Source organism: Salvia hispanica, chromosome 1 (assembly GCF_023119035.1).
Source record: "Salvia hispanica cultivar TCC Black 2014 chromosome 1, UniMelb_Shisp_WGS_1.0, whole genome shotgun sequence".
NCBI lineage: Eukaryota > Viridiplantae > Streptophyta > Magnoliopsida > Lamiales > Lamiaceae > Salvia > Salvia hispanica.
Window position 1 is genome coordinate 33,128,416 of NC_062965.1, and position 25,003 is coordinate 33,153,418.

A 25,003-nucleotide genomic window follows, 5' to 3' on the forward strand; every position below is an offset into this window, starting at 1 on the left:
GCGACCGCTTCAAGGATAAGCGTTGGACCGCCGCCTTTGTGGCTGCTTAAGTATGCCCCCTCCAAGCAGTCGGGCAATCCTTCCACTTCCAATGCATGCAGTCAATGTTGCCTAGCATACCCGGAAAACCGTGGACTGTTTCGTGAAGATGAAGCAACCGTTGACAATCTTCGGTGGTGGATGCTTGAAGGAATTCCTCGCCGAAAGCAGAATGGACGCCGTCGCAAAAAATTTTTAGGCATAGAATTCCAGTTGACTCACCTACATGCAAATACTCGTTGAAGAGGTCAGCCGTTTTCCCAGTAGCAAGTTGTCGGATGGCACAAGTACACTTTTGCAACGCCGAGAGACTTTGCCGACCGGTTGCGTCTACACCTGATTGAAAGTATTCAACACGGGTGGACAATGTGTTGACAATACGCATAAACAACCGTTTTGACATGCGAAAACGGCGCCGAAAGCAATCTTCTGGATACCGCGGGTGGTCGGAAATATAGTCGGCAACGAACCTTTCGTGGGCTCCCTCCCGATCACGATTGATGTAGCAACGTTTTGATCTAGTTGGTTAAGGAGGAGGGGCGGGGGTATTGGCGGCGACATAGGCTTCATAGGCGGCACGATATTGTTCATAATATTCTTGTTCTTCGCGCTCCGCTTCCGCAATGAGATCGGTGAAATGCATTTTGAATTTTTTAGAGAACGTTTGAGTGAGAGTGGAAGATGTAGATGATTTAGTATGAAAAAGTATGAATGAGAGATAATTTGATATGAAAAGTGGATGATAAATGTGTGTATTTATAGATGATTTTGGGATTAAAAAAAATCACAAAAATCCAAAAAAAACGTCCATAAACGGCTCTATTTTTTGGGAATCCAAAAATATATATATTTTTTTATTTTTGGTATTATTTTGAATTATTTCAGATTTTTTTTAAAAGGAAAAATAAAAGGAAAAACGTAGGGCTGCTCAGCGGCACAGACGTGCTCTTAGCTAAGAGCAGCGTCGTGCCGCTGGCACAGACGGACAGTTCGCAGCGGCGGACGAGCTCGTCCTTGCCGCTGGCACGGACGGACGGACGACGGATTTTATACCGCTGTGGATGCGCTAAATATTGTATTGAAATAACAACAAATATGTGGTATGGAAATAAATTTGATTATTAAGTATTTATTAATAAATTGATAGAGTTGAAATAAGCAGTTTCTATGTTTTATGTACACTAGGATATCTCCAATCAACCGCAATAACACTAGTGAATCATACAGAAGAACTTAATTATAGATGCATAAACTAAAACTACACTTAGATTATTTTTTTTACCAAATAGAACATGCTCAAAACCTATTAAAAGGTCGATAAACTATAGAGCCGTCGTGAAAAGTCAACCTTTAGACGTTACTTCTCCATCCATCATTAAGAGTCTTATTTCTTGACGACACGCAAAAGTTAGTGGAATAAAAGTCACACTTGTATATATTAGCTTTAAATAAAATGTGAGTAGAATGAGTTAGTGAAAGATGAAAACCCTAGTATTTATGATAAAAGTGAACCGGGACTTCTATTCGCGGATGGAGGGAGTAACATTTATCAGTGAAATTAGGGTTATCAGTGAAGCAATATTGTTATCACTAAAGTTTGTTTTTTTTTTTTTTTCATGTTTTTTTGTTTTTTGTTTTTAAATCTACACACATTAGTGCCAAAGCCTAACATTGAAGAGGAATCATTTTATCAGTGAAATTGTATTTTCTCGTATCACGGTATGTATGTACCATAAATTATGGAGTATGTTTGAATTCGTCAAGTAAATATATGAATTTAATAATTTAAAATTTGAAAATTTTGTATTCTATATAGGATTTGAACCCATGATTGTAAGTTCATGCAACAACGTGTTGAATTAATGTATTATCTTCATGATATAGGTCTAAAAATGATTCCCGTATTCGTAATACGTACTTCCTCCGTCTGCAAATAGGAGTCTCATTTCTTTTCAGTATGGGTTTTAAGAAATGCTAAGAAAAGTGGGTGGAAAAAAGTTAGTGGAATTTAGGTCTCATTTGTATATATTAGTTTTAAATGATACGTGAGTGGATGAGTCAGTGTAAACCCTTATTTTACAAGTACTAAAAACTACTACTAGTACATATAGATATCTTCAGTGTCTATATATACTTCTTCCCAAAAATAATATTGTTATATATCAACCTTGTAATAATAACTTATTTCTAGAATTGTTGTTATGTACTACTTATGTTTCAACATTGTTCTATGACCTCATTCCAAAATTACCGTTACGTGTGTTTCAACTTTCAACATCGCCAATCAACGGATTGAGATTTGTGAACACATTTATTATATTAACTAATCATTTAAATTAAAATTGTTTTGGAGGAATATGTTGTATACAAATAAGATCTAACAAATAAGAATATTCAACACCTTTTTTGAGGTTCAACAATGCTCTTAATAAAACTCAGTGTTAATGTTGTGAGGAATGGAACAATACGAGCTAGAAGTAACAAAATGAATTTTTTAAACATACTCCATCTGTCCCATAAAAACATGAACATTTGAAATGACATGAGAATTAATGCATCTTGGTAAAGTAATTAGAGAAAAAAAGAAGGATAGTTAAATGTGTATTAGTGGATAATGAGATCCACATTATTTTTAGTATTTAACGAGTTGTAATGGAGGACTATAAGAGTATAAGTTGTAAATAAATTGATGTATATAGATAATGGTTGGAGACAACTTTTCATAAATTAAGATGCTAATATTTTTGAAGAACGGATGAAAATGAAAATTACATATATTATTATGGGACGGATGAAGTATTTGAATAAATTTTTATGTTATTAAAATGATTTTGTAAGAGGGAGGGAGGAAGGTCACATAGATCTCGTGGTGAGCTTTTGCACATGTGAAGAAGTCCTTAACGGGACCATAATCTTTTTATGCATTTATATGCCTTACAATATAAGGTCGGCTTAAGGGCTAAATTCGTCATTTTGTATGTGTAAAATATGGAGCGTCCATAAACCTGTTTTGATTTGAAGGGTGTTAAATTGTGAATCATTACTCGCACGTGTCACATCTATTTAGCAACTCATTTTCTAATATTCACTTCCCATAAAAAAATATGTGCATTTTTCATTATACTCCCTCCATTCTTTAGTAATGAAGGCGTTTTATTTTGACACAAAAATTAAGAAAAATTGTTTTGGGTGAGTTAAGTAAATGGAGAATAAAGTGAAAAATGAAAAAGGTGGAGAGATGAGAGAGAAAAAAATAAGAGTGAGTAAAATAGATATGGAAAAATGTGTTGACTTTTACTAAAAAGGAAAATGACTCTATTACTATGGAACATACCAAAATGACAAAATGACTCTATTACTATGGAACGGAAGGAGTAGTCATATTCGTTCATGGAAAGTTTTATCCAAATTTATTATCCCTATATACCATCCTAAAAAAACTAATAATAATATGTGTCTCACTATCCACTAACACTATTTTTACTACTATCATTTTTCTTATCTCACTTAATTTATCAATTTTATCTTAATTTCCATGTTATATCATATTTTTATATTTTTATGGGATGAAGAAAGTATTTTAATTTGGTTGCACAATGCCAATATGCTTGCTCATTAAAATGGTGTGAAAAAATATTTTCCTCGAATATTGCTTCTTTCGGAGTCCTTCAAATTTGAAATTTAATTTTGTGGAAACAAATTGCAAAGTTATAGTGCCACCTCTCTGTCCTTTCGAAATTTAATTTTGTGGAACCAAATTGCAAAGCTATAGTGCTACCTTTGTCCTTTAAATAGAATTTATTTTATTTTAGGACGTGGATCCAACAATATACTATTCCCTCCATTTTTTTATAATTGAGGCAAAAAATTTTGATATGGGGTTTTAGAAAGAAATGTTGGGTGTGTTAAATAAATAGATAAAAAAAGTAAGAGAGAGGAAAAGGTAGAAAGAATAAAGTATAAAGTGAATAAAGTAGAGAAAATAAAGTAAAAGAGAGTAAAGTAAGAAAGAGAAAAATGTTACTATGGAAATGACTCAACTATAAAGAAACTTCCCAAAATGAAAAATGATTCAACTATGAAGAAACGAAGGAAGTAACATTTTATCTACTATTTTTTTTCTTTTTCCAGTTTAGCTATGAAAATTTCATTTATGCATAATTGTAAAATAAGAGATATAGAAATGAAAGATGATTAAAGTAAAATTAGTGGATAATGAATCAAATGAGAAAAAATTTTATAAAATAAAAATTCATAATTTTAAAGGGCAAGATTAAAAATGTAATAGTAGTTCACACTCCTTCCATCCCATAAAAATATATGTTCACTTTCGATTTTTGTCCGTCTTATAAAAATATGAGCATTTCCATTTATGAAAAGTTACCTCAATTTATTACACATATACATCAAATTATTTTACTATACAACTTATACCATCATTTTATTACACATATACATCAAGTTATTTTAGTATACAACTTATAGTCTTATACCATCGTTAACACACTAATAATACTCAATTAACTACATTTCCATCCTCTCTCTTACTTAATCACTTTTATCTTAATTCTCGTGTCGTGTCATGTCATATGCCATATTTTTATGGGACGGGGGAAGTATTTTTTAAAGGAATGAGAGGAATACTAATTAATAACTGATCTCTTACTATTATTATTATTTGTAAATTTTATTCATGTTCATTTAATCGGAAATATTATAATGTTAATATATTTTGAGGTATTTCTTTCTTTCGTTGGACCTTCAATGTTAAAATCTTGACTTCGTCATTATTTATGACTACGTCTAGAGAATAATGTAATGGCGTTTATTTTTAACGTGATATTCATGTCATGGATATTGCTGTTTGTTAATAGCAAAATTTAGATTCAAAGTTCATCGCTCTTTCTTCTCAAGTGTAAAAATAGAGTAAAGTTCTACTACTAATTTTTTTTTGTTGTTGTGAAAAATAGATGTAACATACCGTCGTGTAGGGGCACCGGGCAAGGGGGGCTGCTACGACAATTTTCGCACAACTCACACAAAATTACAACAACATTAATTGACCGGTCCAGCTGCGACAATTTTCGTTATCTTTCTTTTATCATTGAAATAAAAAAAATACAATGAGAAGTAAGGCTTAAAAAGATATACATGATTCAATAATTATTAGCAACTTTAAAGGTTAAAATTAAATATAAAAAAAAATTATAGTAAAATAATTTGATATAATAGAATTCTAATTAATACTGTACTAATAAAACTAGAAAAGCCACTACAATGAGATTTTTTTCACAATAAATAGGTTTCACAATACTCCCTCCGTCCGCCATTAGGAGTCTCATTCTTTAGCAGCGCAGATTTTAAGAAAAATTTGTGGAAAAAAGTTAGTTTTAAATGAAATGTGAGTGAAATGAGTTAATGGGAGATGAGACCTTATTACCATTTATGGTAAAAGTAAATTAGGACTCCTATTTGTAAACAGACTAAAATGAAAAAATGGGACATCTATTGACGGACGGAAGGAGTAGATAACAGTAAGATGAACAAATCATTTTCCACCGTTCCCTTTCAAAGGCCTTGAGCAATCAACAACTTCCAAATATTACTCTCTTTAACTAAAAAGCTAATATGAATTGTTTTTGAGTGAAAAATTGACTATCAAGAACCACATATGCAAATCGTGGTACTTTATGAAAAATATGGAGAGGAAGAGGGGCATAGTTGCAAATACAAGCCACTCTCTCCTTTTAACACCATAGCAATAAATAACCACTTCATGCTCCATTGCCTCCTTCTCCTATGCAATGGAGCAACCTTCACCATGCAACGCCTCCGCTGCCACGGCGACAGAAAAAGGCAGCACGCGCCACCCTGTCTACCGCGGCGTGCGGAAGCGCCACTGGGGGAAATGGGTGTCCGAAATTCGGGAGCCCAAAAAAAAGACGAGAATATGGCTTGGCTCTTTCCCCGCGCCGGAAATGGCGGCGAGGGCATACGACGTCGCCGCCTATTGTTTGAAGGGCCACAAGGCGCAGCTCAATTTCCCGGAAAGCATCCATCTTCTTCCTTGCCCCTCCTCCTCCGCCGCCAGAGATATACAGGCCGCCGCAGCTATGGCGGCTAATATGGTCGCGGAGAAAGCCGGCTCTGCCGAGGACGATTTCTGGGCGGAGATAGAGCTGCCGGAGTTGAGTGATCATGAATATTCATCGCCGGAGGTATGGTGTTGGAGTTCTAACTCTGGAGACTTGAACTTCTATGGTGATGCTGTGTCTATGGATTGTCATGATTGGATTACTTAATTAATTATCTTTATTTTGTTCTAGGAGTATTCTTTGTGAACATATATTTTTGGTTACACATTGTTGTTATGTATTTATTGTCTCATCTAAATAAATAAATGGTAGTATGTGTTTAATTTAATTGTTTCATATATAGACATTATATCTTCGAATCAATAGCCAAGAGGGTGGGGATCCTCTGCTGTGGTATTTAGCACAGCAACCCCTGCAGTCTCTAATTCAACATTAAAAAAATATGTAATATTCAATTTATTTTATATTATTTATTTGATTATTTTATTCTGATGTGTCTAACAGCAGAGGACCCCCACCCATAACCAAGATCATTCAACACTAGTTATCAATATAGTGAATAACTATGTCAATTGACAACAAATTAGTTATAACTAATTTTTAAAAAATATCTCAAAATTTTAAATGCATATAACTATCTTAATTTTAATTATTTTGTCACATAACATATATCTAATTAAAGATAATTCTATAAGGATTCCAATGAGATCATGCACTCATATGTTTTGATGTAAAAATTTGATAATATTTTTATAAATTTTCATATATTTCATAAAACAGATTTACATCAGTACAACTTACATAATATGTCAATATAATACATGTAAAATGTCAATATAAAATTTCGTTGGCGTTGTCATGTATTCGTGTTGGCATATGTAATACACTATATTGACAGTGCGATCCAAATCCCTAATTTATGTAGTTATTCTTAACTTTTTAATATTTAAAAACAAAAAAACAAAATTACACATGACAATTTATAGGCTATTAGATCTCTAAACTCCTATTATCTTAAATTAGTTCATATTGATATATCTTAATAATGTTGTACTACTTCATTATACAATTGTTCTTACACATTGACAAAGGCATATTTCATTTCTTGTCTAGTAATTTTTCATTCAGTGTATCTGTAGAATCATATAACGACGCATGCTATATATATGCATAAGTTTATGCAAATGATAATACTAATTACCGAAACTAAAAACGAGATTAATTATTATCATTCGAAGCATCAACATCATCAATAATATTATTGATAGATATAGACAAACTACCTAGACCATAACTATAGTAGGATCACGATTTCAAGATTCATCGCCTCCTTTTTAATTAAGCATGTCGATCTCACGCCCCACAAATAATGAAATTGGGTTTCCATCTCCTTGTTAAATTGCCATAAAAAAGTACATGAACTGTTGTCACATGAAACAATAGATTGACGGAAAACAATACTCTTAATTACAATCTAAATATATATTTTTGGTTAATTAGTTTTAAATTTAGAATTATGTATTTATATATACCATCCTATTTTCCAATTTGAACATTACCATTGATAGTTATACATATAGAAAAGAGATCAAATAAGAAACCCTGTAAAGTAGGAAATGTAATTCGATCTTTCATCTTTGGAAAAGAAAATGAAACATGAATCGACCCTTTTTCGTTCACATAAATAAAAGTTTGTATGATATATTGTTGTCACACATCAAAATTTATGAAATGTATAAAATCTAGGATATAAAGATCTATTTGAAGAGAGAAGTAGTAATGACGCAAAAGTAGTATCTTTTTCAAGAAGTAATTTGTATCTTTTTCTACTCATATATTAATTGATCGACAGAAGATAAGAATTGGGAAATATGACACACATGATCATACCAAGTTTTATAAAAAGCTGCACATGGAACCTAAATTATGACCAAAAATACAATCAATGTTTTATATTATCATTGCATATTTAGCGAATTCAATATATATTGGGGTATATGGCACACATGACCACACCAACTAACACAAAAAGCTTTACATGGAACATAAATTATAGGAGTAACAAGAAAGGTAATCGATGTTTTATTTTAGAGATAACTATACAACTTATACAAAATGTTTTATCTGCGCTTCATATTAGTAAAAATGTTTAAAATGTATATAAATCATATAAAAAGTTTTATTCGTATTTAATTTTAGTTTTATTTTGTGTAGACTATAGAATACAAAATGTTTTATGATTGTTTCATGTTGATATACAAAAAGTTTTATCATTGTCTTATATTGGTACAAAAAATTTCATCATTGTTTCATGATTTGTACGCCATGTAGGTAATTAAAGAGTTACCAGCGTTCAAACACATGTGACAAAATGTATTAAATTGAAATGTATATGAAACTTCTCGTATTATTTATGCAAATTTCAAACATTTTATACTATATAACATAGGTGAAACATTTTGTATGGATAGTATGAGAACCCCTTTATTTTAACAAGGCGTATTTAGCGAATTCAATATAAATAATATAACGGCACCCTACGACCTCGCACCTCGTGTTGGATCAATTATTCTTATATTGAAATATTTCGAGTTCAACTTTCACTACAAAAAATGCGCTCATTTGCTAGCACCATTGTGCTCGCAAACAGCTTACAATTGTGCTAGCAACATCTCATTTTGCTAGCACTTTTCGAGCACCTCGTGTGCTAGATATACCGCTCGTCGCAAATTTGTGACGACTTTTGCGAGCACATGTTCGTTTGCGAGCACCATTGTGCTAGAAATAAGGCGAAGTCCGCCCTTACTACATTGTGCTCGCAAATTTGCGAGTGACTCCATTGTGCTAGAAAAGTTGTGAGTGCCTCCATTGTGCTAGCAAAGTTGTGAGTACCTCCATTGTGCTAGAAAATTTGTGGACCATCAATGTGCTAGCAAATTTGTGGGTCTGCGCTTGGAATTTTGACTCATTTGCTAGCACTTTTTGTGCTAGCAATCAGTATTTTATTATAAATACTAATATTATTTTTTTTACAAATTATTTCCTGGATAATTTATAAAATAAAACATAATAAAATGAAATGAAAAATAACAAAAACTCATAAGTTTCGTAAAATAAATAATAGTGTCTTACACTTTAATTTATAAGACTAAACCTATTTTTCACTTCTCATTTGCTTAACTTGTTCACTAAGGTTCATCATTTGTTGTAACACCATCTCATTCTTTCTCTCAAAATCCGAGCGCATCTCCTCATTTTGTCTCACTAACTCGGCATGTTTCGCTGCATTTTCCCTTTCTCTCTCAGCATCTTTCGCCACATATTTTTTCTCAAAGTCCTCGCGCACCTCGATAGTGACTTGCTCTCGCATTGCTTGTACCTGTCGCTGGACCTCTTCCGCGCTAACTCCAACTGAGCCACCAGTGGACGAACTGCCAGCATTAGGGAAATAGATTCTTGTTGCTTGTCCGGCTCCAGAAATTTGTTTTCTCTTGTTTAGCTTCCCAAACAGCTTAAAGTAAATGACATCTAAATCTGGAACTTCTATCTCATTGGCCCGTAATTCAGCTGCCATTGCACTAACTTTCTCCTTTAAAAAAGCAAAGACATAGTAGTAAGTATTCTAAATTAGCAAACAAATCAATTTAGACGGTCAATCTAAATGTTTATGATAGTTGTAACTTTCTTGTAAAATGCAGTAGCAATTTATAGTATCAAAGTCCAACACTGCCAACAAAATCATGTACTAATTCACTACCAATAATAATAATAATAATACAAACTAAGAATAAAACAAAATCTGAACTAGAATAAGACTTCCTACAATAATAGGATATCTCAAGATCACAAATCACAACAAAACAGTGCTGAAAATAGAGTTAGATGAATTCACCAAACTTACAAAGTAGAGGAACAAGAAGATGAAATAAGATGAAAGAGAGAAGATCCTCTGTTTTTCTGGGGAAGAAATGCTTCAAACTTGCAGAAAAGGGCAGCCATCAAAAGTTCATCAAAGCCATTAAATTTGTGTGCAAAACCAACAAGCTTACTGTGTAGGTTGATGACCACCTATATATAGTACTAATAGGATAGAGTGTGCTACTAATTTTATTCCTTTGCTTTGCTGGGAAAGAAAGCTTCTAAGTTGTAGAAAAGGGTAGTCAACTAAAACTAAAACAACCAAAAAAAATATAGTATATCTTCATTCCATAAGTAAGAGTGAAATGACAATAAAAAAAAAAGGGGTGAAAACTAGAAATCCAATGAAACTAGAAAGCCAATGGGGCTGAGATCTTCTAAATATAATCTCTAGCGTGATAATATAAACTTCAACATATTCCAAGCAGTAGCATTAGACTATAGCATCATAAACTTACCAACAATCCTACAAGTGCAAATATTCTAGCTGAATATTTCCAAAGGCATATTCTTGTTCTCAAATTAGTTAATATATTATAAATTTTGGGACAGCCTCTTACAATCTCACGAGTAGATGCAATGGTACAACAAAATGCAAAATCATCAACAAATCAAGTATGTGCAGGATTCGCATATGTCAAGAATCACAACCAATACCAAAGTTGATTGAGCAAATACGATTTCAACAGATGGTAAACCCCCTTCACAACTGCCTTGGTTTTCCAAAAATTGCATAGAATCAACCATAGAAGCATATACCATAGATGCAAGGCAGTTTCCATTTTCTTCATTTAAGTTGTAGACAAATAATTAGTATGCAAATTAATATGAATATGAAATTACCATTGTTTCAATGGCGCGCTGCGAACACAACACTCCTTCTTCTGAATCTTTGCCTTTTAGCGTGTGAGTTCTTTTATAGGCTTCTATAAATCCAGGATATATCCCGTTGTTCTCTTTGGTCTGTAAAGAATATTCAAAAAGTTAACAATAATTACAAACTGTAAACAAGTTAAATCAGAAAATGCAAAATTTACCATTCTTTCTACAGTCACTTCAAATGAAACAGATCCATTAGCATGTGTTGGCGGGACCTTTTCATATCCTTGTTTGCGGTTTTCTGAGCATTTCTTGGCAACCTTGACATGCTTAGGATCCTTCCATGCATTAGAGTAAGCCTCCCATAAAGCTTCAGTGAAATAAGGTGGTTTTTTTTTCTTATCTTTCAATTTGTTTATATGATCACCGTATTTGCCCCTGCATCTTTTACCAAAAGCAACTTTGACGAGGTCTTGATTATATTGCTAGTGTTAGCATGGTTCTGTAAAATAATATAAAAAAGGAAAGAAAAAAGTTAGAACCTTGACCATTCTAGGATACAGTTACATCAAGAAATCCTAGGATACATCAGAATATAAGTAAAACCTTGACCATTCTTTATGCTAATGGTTTATACAATTACCTGAAATTCCAGCCAATATGTTTTAATGTCTTCGTCAGTAAGTTTACTTTGATAGAACGCATGTGGGAGTACTACATTCTGAAAACAATCGTGTAATACGTTTGCCACAACTCTCGAAGGGATCAAACTGCAAATCACTACAGGTTTAGTAACTTCAAAAAATTATAAAAAATGTATAAAATTAGCTAACCGCTTACTCTCCATCCCTGAGCTGTATGTATACACGACCCTCTTGATCATGTGTAGGTGAAGCACGATCCCTCATTGTATTATATCTCTCCCCTTCTTCCCCTTCGACATCATTTCCTTCCTCATCATCATCGAATAAATTCAATGGGGTTTGAGGCCCTGCGTCCTGTAGCTCAACATCGAAAAGACCCAACGTTTCAGGTAGCCGAGCCGTGTTCCCTACCCGAGCTGGAGGGCCAATGGGGGCTGAGGCTTTGCGTCCTGTAAATCCTCCACGGGGCATTTTCACCACCAACACGCCTACAAGATAGAAAAATCTGAACCCACATTTCAATTACAAGCAACAAGTAAGTTTGATCAAGTTGATCAGGTTACCATCAAGGCAAAAAGTAATCTGTATCATGAGAGTATGTTTCTCTAAAACCAAGATAGAATATCAATCATCTAATAAATCATACCAATCAAAATTTTTAGATCCACATATTCCAATTTTGGTATTAACTACTTTCCCATCTCTCATATTGACTTTATTGCTTCTCCCACACTGAGGAAGGTCTTCTTGCAATGAGATGAAAAATATTTTCTCAACATAATGTTCTAACATCATGCAAATATGGCCAATCTGCAGCAGTTTCCATATTGTAGGTGCACTCATGATAAATAATGGGATTTGAAAAAAGTAAAATGAGTGGGGAAAATCAGGGATCAAAATATAGCTTCTATGGAAAAAGTATTTACTAATGAGTAATTTGGCAGTTATAATACAGGGAATACACACCATTCACAAGCTCCAGCAGGTGCTCTATTATCTAAGCATGCAGTTTCATTCGGTTTAAGTTGTTCAAGTAATACCGGGGCTGCTGCTGCAGTATTCTTAACAGAGGGTTTCAAGGACTATAATAGGTTGGTTACCTGTATTTGTCTTTGAAACTGGAGAGGGAGCCGATGATGCAACCGTGCTGAGGGTGCAGATATAAGAACTGCTCCAGTGCAGGCTATGGGCTATCTTCTTTGGCAGACAAACTAAACTCAGAATATGTGCTGCCAAGTAAATGCAATGGATGAGTTAACTTTAGTTATACTATCTCAAGGCTCTCCATTGAAAAATGATAATATGTGTACATCGAGCTATCAAATATTGACCCTATAATGCCATAAGGATATGCAAAGGGCCAAAGGTAATTGCATCACTTTTACACTTTTTCCTCTATCAAGAAAACTGCTAGTTATCTCTGTATAATCAGGAGCAAGTGGCATAATAACATTTTGATTGGGATTTTTTGCCTTTTAGACTTAATGCCTACTCAAGCAGCAATGTGGCACTCATATCCATAGAATTTCATATGAAATATATTCTGAGTCATCACAGACTTTTGAAAGTTGAATGAAAAATTGAAGTGCTCATAGAAGAATATAATGTCCGGATGATTCACTATCAATTCAGAAATCAGAAAAGAAAATCAAAAGGTTAGTGTACGTAAGTATGTAAGACAGATTATTAATTTACCTAAGATCTATGGCCATAAAATCACATAATTATATTAAAAATTATGATACACTTCATATATTTATATTAGAAGAAAAATATTACATTACTGCATATTTAAAAAAAAAAGGGTCAGGACCAATTGAGTCGCCCTATGTGAAAGTCATGAACCCTAAGCAGATACAATCATTTCGACCATACTAATATGTGCAATTCTTTATAGTAATAGATTGTTGAAAAGTTCTACTCAAGCATATGCAAAGAACATAAGTATGGGAGCCATCTTTATAGATAAAACAATTCGATACGTTAAGCAATTCAATGCTACCAGGGAGTCTTCTTCAGCCCTAAAAGCTCAAGTTCAGACTCAAAATGTCACGGTTGTAGCCTAGTTACTGAGGATTTGGCTCCTGTTCATACATACACACTACATCATATAGTATATCCAGTAGTTCTTGAAACAGAATGACGAATCAAACAGACAAGCACAAGGATTCCAGAACACAAATCTATCACATTCAAAAGAAATAAATCTATCACATTCAATAAACCTAAATCTATCAGAACACAAATCTATCACATTCAAAAGAAATAAATCTATCACATTCAAAAGACCTAAATCTATTAGAAAACAAATCATCAAACATTCTAAATTGCAAAAGTAAATTAATCGATCAAATATGAATTTCTATGAATTGGAACAAACATGCATTAGCAGGAAACAAAAAAATTGTAAGCAAATTGAATTTATAGATAAATAAGGGAGATTAGAACCTCAATTTGAGAGGAAGAGGCTGGTGGCAAAGCATATAGAACAAAAATATCTGTAGTTCCTCAATCGGTGGCTGATCACTGAAATCTGTTGTTCCAGCAGTTTGTTCCTCAATTTGAGAGGAAGAGGCTGATCACTGAAATCGGTTCCTCAATCTATGAATTGGAACAAACATGCATTAGCAGGAAACAAAAAAATTGTAAGAAAACTGAATTTACAGATAAATAATGGAGATTAGAACCTCAATCTGAGAGGAAGAGGCTGGTGGCGAAGCAAATAGAACAAAAATATCTGTAGTTCCTCAATCGATGGCTAATCACTGAAATCTGTTGTTCCAGCAGTTTGCTCCTCAATCGGTTTGTTCCAGCAGTTTGTAAATGATCACTAAAATCGGTAGGTGGCGAATCGGTCGGTGGCTGTGGTGGGCGGCGGAGAGGGGAGAGGGCAGAAATGAGAATTAGGGGAGAAGAATGGCGGAGATTTTAGGTCTCTACAAACACAAAATGTAAATAAGTTAGACAAAATAATATTCATTGTTTTCTTTTTCTAGTATTCCCAAAATTGTTTGAATCAAAACATTTTCGTATTAATATTCAAAGAATATTAATTAAAATGAGATCATAGAAATTGTCATATCCGAATATTAATTAAAATGAGATCATAGAGACATTGTCATATCCCTAAATAAAAATGGCAGGTTAAATATAATAAAGCAATAAATATTACCTAAATTATTCATAAAATTGGAATAGTCACTCTTCCTCTTCTTCATCATCATAATCATCATCATCATCATCTTCTTCTTCTTCTTCTTCTTCTTCATCTACAACCTCTCTTAGAATTGGAATCATTGCGCCACTAGGGTCATGATGTGGAAGGTCTATGAATTGCACATCATCAGAAATTTTGTGAACTTCCACTTCGTCTTCTTGGAAAGCCGTATCTTTTTCCGTCTCTTTCATGGTGGTGTAACTAGAATCAAATTTCTTTGCTCGAACCTTGAACACTAATCGCCAGTTCGCTTTGTCTTTTTTCTTACTCGGAAAAGGTACATAATAAACTTGAGATGCTTGTTTGGCTAAGACAAAGGGATCATATTTCGGGTACTCCTTCAGAATATTCACTTCTGTAATTTTGTACTTTGGATGAACAATTGTACCACCGTGTGGAGGTGGAGCCGGATTATACCATACACAGTTAAACAAGACAACTTTCTTTATTGGTCTTGCACGATATTCCACCTCCACAACTTCTTTTAAAATACCATAGAAGTCATCCTCGTCATAGTTGTAATTTGACCCTCTAATGCACACCCCACTGTTGACTGTGGATTTACTCTTTCCATAAGAGTCTGTGTGGAATTTATATCCATTGACAATACAAGCATTATAACTCGTGACCCGGATCAATGGTCCTTGTGACAGATAGTACATATGACTATCGTGAGGCAAGTTATTTTGGCCATGTATACCAAACAATAAGTATAAAAAATTGCTTCATCTTTGTGACAATTTAAAATGTACAAAACAAAAATATATAGAATACTTACATATTCATTAAACCATGACGCATAATGACTTTCTAATTCTTGATCTATCTGGGGCAGTGTTATTCCCGGAAAGCACTCTCGCAATTGCTCAACGAACATGCTGTTATATTCAAAAATCCTTAACTAAGTAGCGTATAGGTAGTTCAATAATTCATAATTAAGGAAATCAAACTTACAGCTCAAACTCCTTTGCTTCCTGAATATTAAGCAATATGTAAGTATGTGCAGCTTTGTACTCGACTTCTGACAAGAATCGTGTCCGTCCCTTTCCAACACATCTGGTATCATATGTGAAGATTTGAAGCATATCTTTAGGGTGAGTAGATCCTCCTCCATCGTCGTTACGAGGAACATCTCTACCTCGGCAACGAACATGTGACTCGAAGTAATGAGTACAAAAATGAGATGATTCCTCAGCCAAATATGCATTGCATATTGATGTTTCCACAACAGCCTTATTCTTTACATTCAACTTCAACCTGCGCATGTACCGTTCAAACGGATACATCCATCGGAAATGCACCGGTCCTGCGACCAATGCCTCCATGGAGTCAAAAAAAGACGGGGGAAATATCATCTCAAGCTTGCATAAGGTAACTACAATCGACTCACTGTACTTTGCCATATCAACATCTCGTATCACTGTAGCAGTGAGATCTCTAAAGAAATTGCTCAACTCTGTCAGAGGTTCCCATACAGCGTGTGGAAGTAACTCACGAAGTCCAATCGGTAGCAATCTTTGCATAAACACATGACAATCATGGCTTTTCATACCATACAACTTGTGTTTCTTCATATCAATGCATCTTGACAAGTTAGAAACATAGCCATCCGGGAATTTCAAAATGTTGAGCCACTTGAGCAATAATTTCATGCTTTCTTTGTCAAGTGTGAAATTTGCCTTATGATATTTCCCGTCATATGGCCAAAGTTCAGGTCGTATCCCAAGCTCTTCCAAATCTCTTCTTGCATTAGGATTATCTTTCGTTTTGCCTTCCACATTCATGATGGTATTGAAGATATTGTCAAAAATATTTTTTTCTATGTGCATGACATCCAGATTATGACGAATCACATTTGTCTTCCAATATGGAAGATACCAAAATATGCTACGTTTATTCCATCCAAAAATCTTGCTCAACTCAGAATTTGTTGTTTCTGCACCTTCATCAAACACTCTCTTGAATTCAAATTGTTCCAAGTTATCAAGTATCTCTTCTCCGCTTAAAATCGAAGGAGGACCAGAATGTTCGGTTCTGTTCTTTATAAAATTATTTTTGTGTCTACGAAACCGATGATTTCTATTGAGAAACCTCCTGCGACAATCAAACCAACTGGTTTTTCGTCCATGCTTCAAGGAGAAAGCTTGTGAATCCTCCATACAATATGGACACGCACGGTGTCCAGATGTGCTCCACCCCGACAACATTGAATATGCAGGGAAGTCACTGATAGTCCACATCAACGCCGCGCATAGCTGAAAATTTTGTTTTCTTGATATATAATATGCTGAAATTCCTTCAGTCCACAAATCGTTGAGCTCTGCGATCAGGGGTTGTAGAAACACATCAATATTCTGTTTAGGATTCTTCGGACCTGGCACTATCACAGTGAGGAACATGTATGGATTTTTCATGCACATCCACGATGGCAAATTGTATGGGGTCAAAATTACTGGCCATACTGAGTATTGTGAACCACTTTGCCCGAATGACTGAAATCCATCTGTGCTAAGTGCCAACCTGACACTTCTTGATTCAGAAGCAAATCATGGATGTGTCTTGTCAAAAGTTTTCCAGGCTAAAGAATCTGCCGGATGACGCATCTCTCCTGGAGTCTGGGCGTGCTCTGCGTGCCATCGCATGGATTGAGCTGTAACTTCAGACGCATACAATCGTCTTAATCTTGGGCCCAGAGGAAAATAATACATCTCCTTGAATGGACTGCTACCATTGTCCTTAAATCTAGCCTGACCACAAACTTTGCATTCGGTCCTATTCTCATCTTCTCCCCAATAGATCATACACCCTTTCATGCAACAATGTATCTTCAGATGAGGCATATCTAAAGTCTGCATTTGTTTCTTGCACTTGTAGAAACTGTTAGGCATACGATTTGGTTTTGGCAGACGCTCCTCCATAAACTGACACAATTCGTCAACAGTTCGCTGAGACATTCGATGTTCGACCTTCATAGTCATTATTCGAGCATTTGTTGACAATTCAAAATAATCACATCCTGCCCACAAATCAGACTTAGACGCTTCCAACAAATTGTAGAAATGTAGCGACTCATTTATGGGGGGCTCTGGCATGTATGTAGGTGGAACATGTTGCCAATGCTCAGAAGCACTTGATTGTCCCCATGCATTGTGCACCATATGTTGGTAAGAATTCAAAGGAGGATCACAATGCATGGATTCTATCTGTCCTGAGCTGGAGGACGCTTCAACATCATAAGACGACGCTTCAACATTATAAGACGGCGCTTCAACATCACAATGAAATCTCCAATCATAGTAGTTTCGAGTAAATCCCTTTTTCACAAGATGCTCCTTCACCATGTCCGGAAGATAATATTTTTTGTTATTACAGCGTAAGCATGGACATCTAATTTTCAAACCATCCATTCTCGAGGGATGTTGCACAACAAAACTTATAAACTTATCTAATCCATCAATAAATTCCAGATTCAGATCTCCATTGGGAAATTTTCTCTCATACATCCATTCTCTTCCCGGAATTCTATTCATTTCACTATCTATCACACAAGTATAATAATATAAATCAAATCAAGTATAAAAATATTTAGAATTAATTAGCCATAAATTTTGAAGAATAGTTAACAAATAAAAGTTGTACCTTTAAATTCACCGGAAAAAATGTCAAGCTGAGCTGACCATGGGCAGCTAAAATACCTCCAAATCGCAGAAATCCTAGGCAAGAAAAGTGGAAGTTCAAAAATTTTGAAATGTGGGAAAATGAGAATTTGGAAGAATAGCTAATAAATAAAATCATACCTTTAAATAATTGGAAAATGTGAAGTTGGGCTGACCATGGGCAACAAAAACACCTCCAAATGGCATGCAAGAAAATGGAAGAATAGAAATTTGGAAATGGAGAAGAATGAGAAAAGAAAGCGGATCTGGGTCTGGATAAGATTAAAAGATTTTGCTAGCACCTATACTTGTGCTCGCAAGTTAGCTGGCACATTTGCTAGCACTTTTACTCCCACCCGTACAACTGGTGGAAAATGATTATATTTCCTTTTTACATGAAAAAATTTTGCTAGCAAATACGTGCTCACAAATTTTCTAGCATTCAGTGCTCACAATTTTGCTAGCACTTTTACTTGTGCTCGCAAATTTGCTAGCACTTTTACTCCCACTCGCAAAACAGTCGGTGGAAAATGATTATATTTCCTTTTTACATGAAAAAACTTTTGCTAGCACATACGAGTGCTCGCAAATTGAAGGAATTTGACTTAGTTGGTAAATTTGCTAGCATTAAGTGCTCACAATGTTCAATATTTCGAAAAATGGTTGTGTTTACCATTTATGCTCGCAAATGTGCTAGAAAATATTTTGAAATTTGCGAGCACAACCTGGTGCTAGCAAATATTTGGTAGCAACCAGCGCCTTTTTTTGTAGTGTTTTATGATTTATTTTTCATCAAATCTGTCGCATTTGATTTGTCCCTATGTATATTTATGTAATTTAAAATAGTAATATGAATTGCGAGCTATTTTATTTAAGGAATTGAGTAATAAAACGTAATGCAGCGCAGAGAATTTATGTGGTTCAATCAATTGATCTTGATCCACAGGCTGGAATGTTTCTCTGAACTTTTCTATCTAGCTACTTGATCTTTCAGTGTGTTATCTACAGTGAATATGATACACATCAATAGCCATAATATCCTATCCCCTCTATTTGCATCAACATCCTTCGTGTGTTTATTGGCATAGCTATACCCAACATTCAACATTGTTTATAAATGAGATTTACCTAAATATGCAACTCAAATTTGATTTTTATATATTTTATCTATGTATGAATTGCGAGTTAGTATACTACACAAATGAGATTTACGTACTGTGTTCCTTAAATAACGGCTGTAAAAGTTTCCTCCACAATAAGTGAAACGTAAGTGAAGAGTTGATTAGAAATGCAACATATTGGCATTCTTTTATTTCGACTCAGTTGATTTCTCATTTCAGGCCGGTAGGGTCAAATTCTTTTATTTCGACTATATGATCTACATGTAAAAATAAGCATTGTTTCACGAAAGGCTTATTTTTTAGATCACACAGGGCCGACCCATATTATGGGCCTGTATTTTTCATTGCCCTCATGGTCCGGTAATCTACTGTAAAATTTATTGAAATATTTCAAAATTTATTTTTGTAAATGATCATGTTTTGTTCAAACGATGAAAAATATAGTTAATTAAGAATTTATGAGACAATTTATTTGCTCAAACAATTACTTCCTTTTGGTCAAAAAAAGAGTTTCCATATTTTTACTATGAAATTTCCATCCTGCAATTTTAAAAACAGCATATAGAAATTGATGAGCTAATGATTTAGGTAGCCTATGTTCTGTAACATATCTTGGAGCATAAAGTCAAAGACATGCAACAGAGTTCTCCCACCTGTGGCTGTATTTATTCTGTTGATAAAATAATTGAAAATAAAATAATAAAGAAATGCATGATTCAACCACACCTCCCTCTTGCCTAAACATAAATACTAGTGTATCTACATCATAAACACTTTTAACTATAAAACACACCGCATTAAACCAAGTAGTGCTCCATCACCAAAATCCAAAACCAAAACACCATGCTGTACCAAGTGGAGCCCACATACAAACTCCCCGCCGCGCTCTCGCCGGAGCATCCCTCGGGTGCAGCCACGCCGCCGCTCCACGCCCTCGCCTCGGTGCCCTTCAAATGGGAGGAGCAGCCGGGTAAGCCCAGGCCCTGCACCGACATCATCCTCCGACCCGAACCCGCCGCCAGAAGATGCCTAGAGCTTCCGCCCTGCAGAATTACCAAAATGCCCTCCCCCACCACCGTCCTTGATGGGCCTGATAATCTGGGCCGCCCCAAATTCTCTTCGTTCAGGCTGTTTAGGGAGAAGCAGATTTCCTTCGACAGCAGCAGCGGCGGCAGCAGCCCTCAGAGCTACGTGACGGTCGGGAAGAAGAGCAGTGGAAGAAGGCTGAAAATGAGCAGCTTGTTTGGTAGGAGTTTGAGAGTGAGAAGTGGTGGAAAGGAAGCTGATGAGGGTAGTTTGGGGTTTTCACCATCTTCGTTTGCTGGTTTTGAAAGTCATGTGGAGGGGAAGAAGATTGCAAGTTTCTCTCGGTCTTCGCCTACTCCTCTCTTGGTAATTTTATTTTTATTTCAATACTCTGAAATTAATCACATTATCATATAATATGATCCCTACAAATATATCTTTTTGGATTAATTAGGACATGTAGTTGCAATTATATTATCAATTTGTGTTTTTGTTAACTTTGTTGTGAAGAATTTTAGTGTAAACATCAAGGCTCTCTTTCTATCAAGTCAAAAAAAAGAACAATAGTTGTTCCAAATATGATCAATCCAAGCTGCAGCTACTAAAAGTGTAGTAGTAGTACTAATGGTCTATATTTATTTAGGTAGACAGTTAATGTTATTGAACTTTTTCTAATGCAATACGCATCTTATTTTGGTCTCTGAAAAATACAAGTCCATACGTATGGACAAACCGCCCTAACTCGTCATTGTTGCCATAAATATTAGGGAAAAGAGTAGCAGTTTGTGTGGCTAATATGAAACCTTAGTAATTAGGGCAAATGGGAAATTAAATTAGCTAGGGGGCCATCACTATAAATAATCATCTAACCTTCTTGTTCCACGAAAGATGCCATAAATATATTTGTCAAAAATCAATAGAGGAGTGGGTACAACAGTACTGCCCACAGCTTTCATGTGTTGTTTTGTCAATGTCTAAGAAAAGGGTAGAAAAAATATGTCCCCTTTGCGAAAAGTGAGATTGTAATTTAGGTTCAATTTGAATTTCATTTTGATTAACTTGGATACTTACATTTATTATACATGTGCAGGCTACTATGTATGAGGGTTTGAAGCAAGCTATACCGTGGAAACGCACTAGAAAATCAAAGAAAGAAGGCTCTCTTTAGAATAAGACAAATGTGTTTGGTGTCTTTATGTTGTTTCTAGTAGTATATGTAAATTAGGATTCCATATTTTATTATAATTTGATGCAAGAAACACGTTGTTTATTTCATTCTAACATGTACTGTATATAATGGCGTTCCTACTGAAATGGTAGTAGCTAATAAAATTAGTCGTCTCACTGTAATTATTTAGCATTATCAGTATATGAGAACGTTAAGTATATCATTTTAAGATAAGAACAATTTAATACTATTAAAATTCGAAGGCAACATTGTTATACTTAGTCAAAATTAAAGGCGACGTATGCAATTATGAAAGGGGAAGAATGGGAGGGTGTCATACCTAATAAACTTGTGATAGTGATCATTGCATTTCAGCAATTAATTGTTTTTTGGTTTGAAATTAAGACTTGCCATTAATATACATGCATCATTGCAAATTGCAATAACCCCCCTTCTCTGGAATTATGTGGGAGGCTGCCATAACTTATAAACTAGTGATAGTGATGGGTAATTTTGTTATGTTGGAGAGAAAGAGAGAGATAACGCACCGCATCTCCAGAAAGTCAAAAAGATGAGATATGGTGCCAGTATGCCCATTAATGAACAGTAAAGAAAGAAGGCAAAACAAACAAGAAAAATAAAAAAAGGATAGTAAGAGAAAGAGATTGCTGTTAGGCATGCTGGTGTCACATTCGTTATTAGCAGGAAATTAATTCATATTCAAATATGAAAAGCCAAATGCATGACAGAGAATTTAGAGTACGTTTTATCAAATAATTTGCTTCTTGAAGTTAGTGTTGTAAGAGCTGTAATTTTGACCGCAGAAGTCAAGTTATTTTTGGAAAATATGTCGAAACATTGCTATGCAAACATTTCATAAGATAGTGCAGTGTATTCTAGATTGTGACACAAATTTTAATAAACATTAAATACAATGTATTATGTATGAAAACACACTACTTTATCATATAGGATGTGTTATGATATAATCATTGTTGGGTTGTGTGCAGTACTAATTCTACTTACGAGAGTAATTCAATTTGCAAGATTATATTTTGAAATTAATATGGAGTTCTATCGTATTTGGTTCATAAGATTGAATCTCACAACTTATTTCTAAATAGATAATCATGACAATTAGTTATAATCACTCTCCTTCAACTAAAATAATCTTATAACTCAATCATATATCATGATAATTAATCATGACAAGCAAACAACACCACATGATATATCAACAATTCAATTTTCATACCTATCTTTTTAAACTTACATTAAAAAGTAGGTGTAAGTATTGAAAAGAGAGAGAAAGAGAGTTGAATATTTTAATTGAAGTAAGAAAAAATGGTTGGATGTATTAATTGGAGAGAAGATTACCAAAAATAGAAATGTGTCATTTTATTTGGGACAAACTAAAACGGAATATGTGTAATTTTAGCTGGGACGGAAGGAATACTATTATCAGACTATGTTCATAAAACTTTGCTAAAATACATGAGGTAGTAGTGCAATGTTGAATATCAAATTGAACTAGTTTGTCAATTCACACCCACAAACGAATCCCATTATCATCCCAATCCATCCGTTGTGTAAATGCTACAACAGTTTTAGAAAATAGGGGGAAGACAAAATTGTTGTGCGTAGCATATCATAATTGACATTCAATGTTAAGACTTGACTTAAATGGGTGGTGCTAAACCTTAATGTATAAGTTGCTTCTTGCTTATTCAGCTACAATTCAAATAAAAACTAAATGTGCTAGTTTAAAAAATTATTCCCTTTCCTCAAACAAGCTAGCTAGCCATCCGCCCCATATCCTGCCTTAGCCCTGTCTCCTTCCGGTGATACCAGCAACAACCTAAAGATACATAAAGGAAAATACTTCATGCATTCCGCAAGACATAAAAGATAAGCCACAGTTGAGAAATATCCTCTTGAACCTCCACATACAACTATGCATTCCTATATTTAAGCAGACAGATATACAACAATACGCAAAAACGTTCTGGATAGTAATCCTAGAATCGAACTTCTGATCTCAAACATATGTTTACTCTTTTTGCATAAGAGCATAATATCCTTATTCAAGACAACTAGCTACCTTTATAAACCCACAAGTTGACCTATTAAAACATGATTAAATACATCCTCAGATACCACCCAGTCCCTTTGTTCTTCTATATGCCTTGTCATAAAGGATAATAAATCTTTGAAGTTATAGACAAGTCTCACGTTATAAGATTATCAAGAAAGAGTTTTTGGATGTATATGTCACACCAATAAACTGAAACTTAGTATATTCAAGCATGACATTTTGTCTTGGTTGGAAGGGAGGGTCTAACTAAGGTCTAATATAACAACCTGCAACATTACCATCTACCAGAACAAAAATATATAGTAAATAATTAAAATTAGGAGGCAATAGTTAATGAATCAGAACACAAGAAGTTAGCAAAAACAGCAGACAGATTCAGGAAAAAGAAACAAAGTATTTTCCTTCTACTTGGAAGTAAAATGGCGCATAATACGGAAAATCACTCACATCGCTTAATTGCGGAGGAGGTACCGGCTTGGACGTTTCAAGAGAGTCTAGAATAGGCCTTACCACAGCTGGAAGGAAGAGTCCTGAAAGCAACCCGGCAACAACTATCTTAATGAGGATAAACTGTGGATATTGATAATTTGATATTCACATCAAGAAAGCATATGATTTCTGGAAATCAAAATACAGCCACAACATCGCTTCCAATGAACAATGCAAAGCCTTTAATAGATGCAACATACTCTCATAAATATAGTAAGTTCATCCATTATTAGAATGCTGCAACAAAATGAAGAACAGTACGAGGAACATAGGCCGAAAAGGAAATCAAACTTCATAGGAGTAAGAGTTTATCAAACTCAATTACAACCATAATCGGGAATTTCCTGGGTTGTGGATCGTATGTGAGAGTTAACCAGTGTTTCTCCACATTTCTCAATTTCATTAATCTGAATTGGGAATTAGGGCTTAGAAAACGAGAAAAGGAAAATCGGCTGATGTCATATCTATTGGAAACAATTTCGACAATATCCCGATCATTGAGTCTCGGAACATATATTTCGTTTCAAAATCGAGGAGCAGAAGCCGCCGAAATAACAAAGCAAAAGAAGCGATACAGACCGATTCCGGCGATGAGGCAGGAAGCGGCAACAACAGGCTCTTGAGCCACAAACATTCTGAGCTTTTCCATGACCGGCATCTTCTCCGATTGAACTTTGATCTTCTCTTTTCCTTGTAGATTAACTCTTTGTCAGGGG

General features: G+C 34.7%; 4 protein-coding genes across 4 annotated transcripts; 2 read left to right on the forward strand and 2 right to left on the reverse strand.

Moving 5' to 3' along the window:
- The first annotated feature begins 5,735 nt into the window (after positions 1-5,735).
- Positions 5,736-6,462, forward strand: LOC125202355 (ethylene-responsive transcription factor ERF023-like). Its single transcript, XM_048100735.1, has one exon. The coding sequence runs from the start codon at positions 5,844-5,846 to the stop codon at positions 6,339-6,341; it is 498 nt and encodes a 165-aa protein (XP_047956692.1). The 5' UTR covers positions 5,736-5,843; the 3' UTR covers positions 6,342-6,462.
- Positions 6,463-9,288: 2,826 nt separating this feature from the next.
- Positions 9,289-11,718, reverse strand: LOC125194713. Its single transcript, XM_048092951.1, has 4 exons — positions 11,705-11,718; positions 11,090-11,309; positions 10,896-11,015; positions 9,289-9,723 (listed from the first exon to the last, which is right to left on the reverse strand). The coding sequence occupies exons 1-4, from the start codon at positions 11,716-11,718 to the stop codon at positions 9,289-9,291; spliced, it is 789 nt and encodes a 262-aa protein (XP_047948908.1).
- Positions 11,719-20,277: 8,559 nt separating this feature from the next.
- On the forward strand, positions 20,278-21,810 carry LOC125205247 (uncharacterized protein At4g00950-like). The gene is made up of 2 exons (XM_048104081.1): positions 20,278-20,901; positions 21,626-21,810. The coding sequence occupies exons 1-2, from the start codon at positions 20,353-20,355 to the stop codon at positions 21,701-21,703; spliced, it is 627 nt and encodes a 208-aa protein (XP_047960038.1). The 5' UTR covers positions 20,278-20,352; the 3' UTR covers positions 21,704-21,810.
- Positions 21,811-23,326: 1,516 nt separating this feature from the next.
- On the reverse strand, positions 23,327-25,003 carry LOC125205258. Its single transcript, XM_048104090.1, has 3 exons — positions 24,867-25,003; positions 24,246-24,328; positions 23,327-23,561 (listed from the first exon to the last, which is right to left on the reverse strand). Exons 1-3 carry the CDS (start codon positions 24,943-24,945, stop codon positions 23,526-23,528), a joined length of 198 nt encoding a protein of 65 aa, XP_047960047.1. The 5' UTR covers positions 24,946-25,003; the 3' UTR covers positions 23,327-23,525.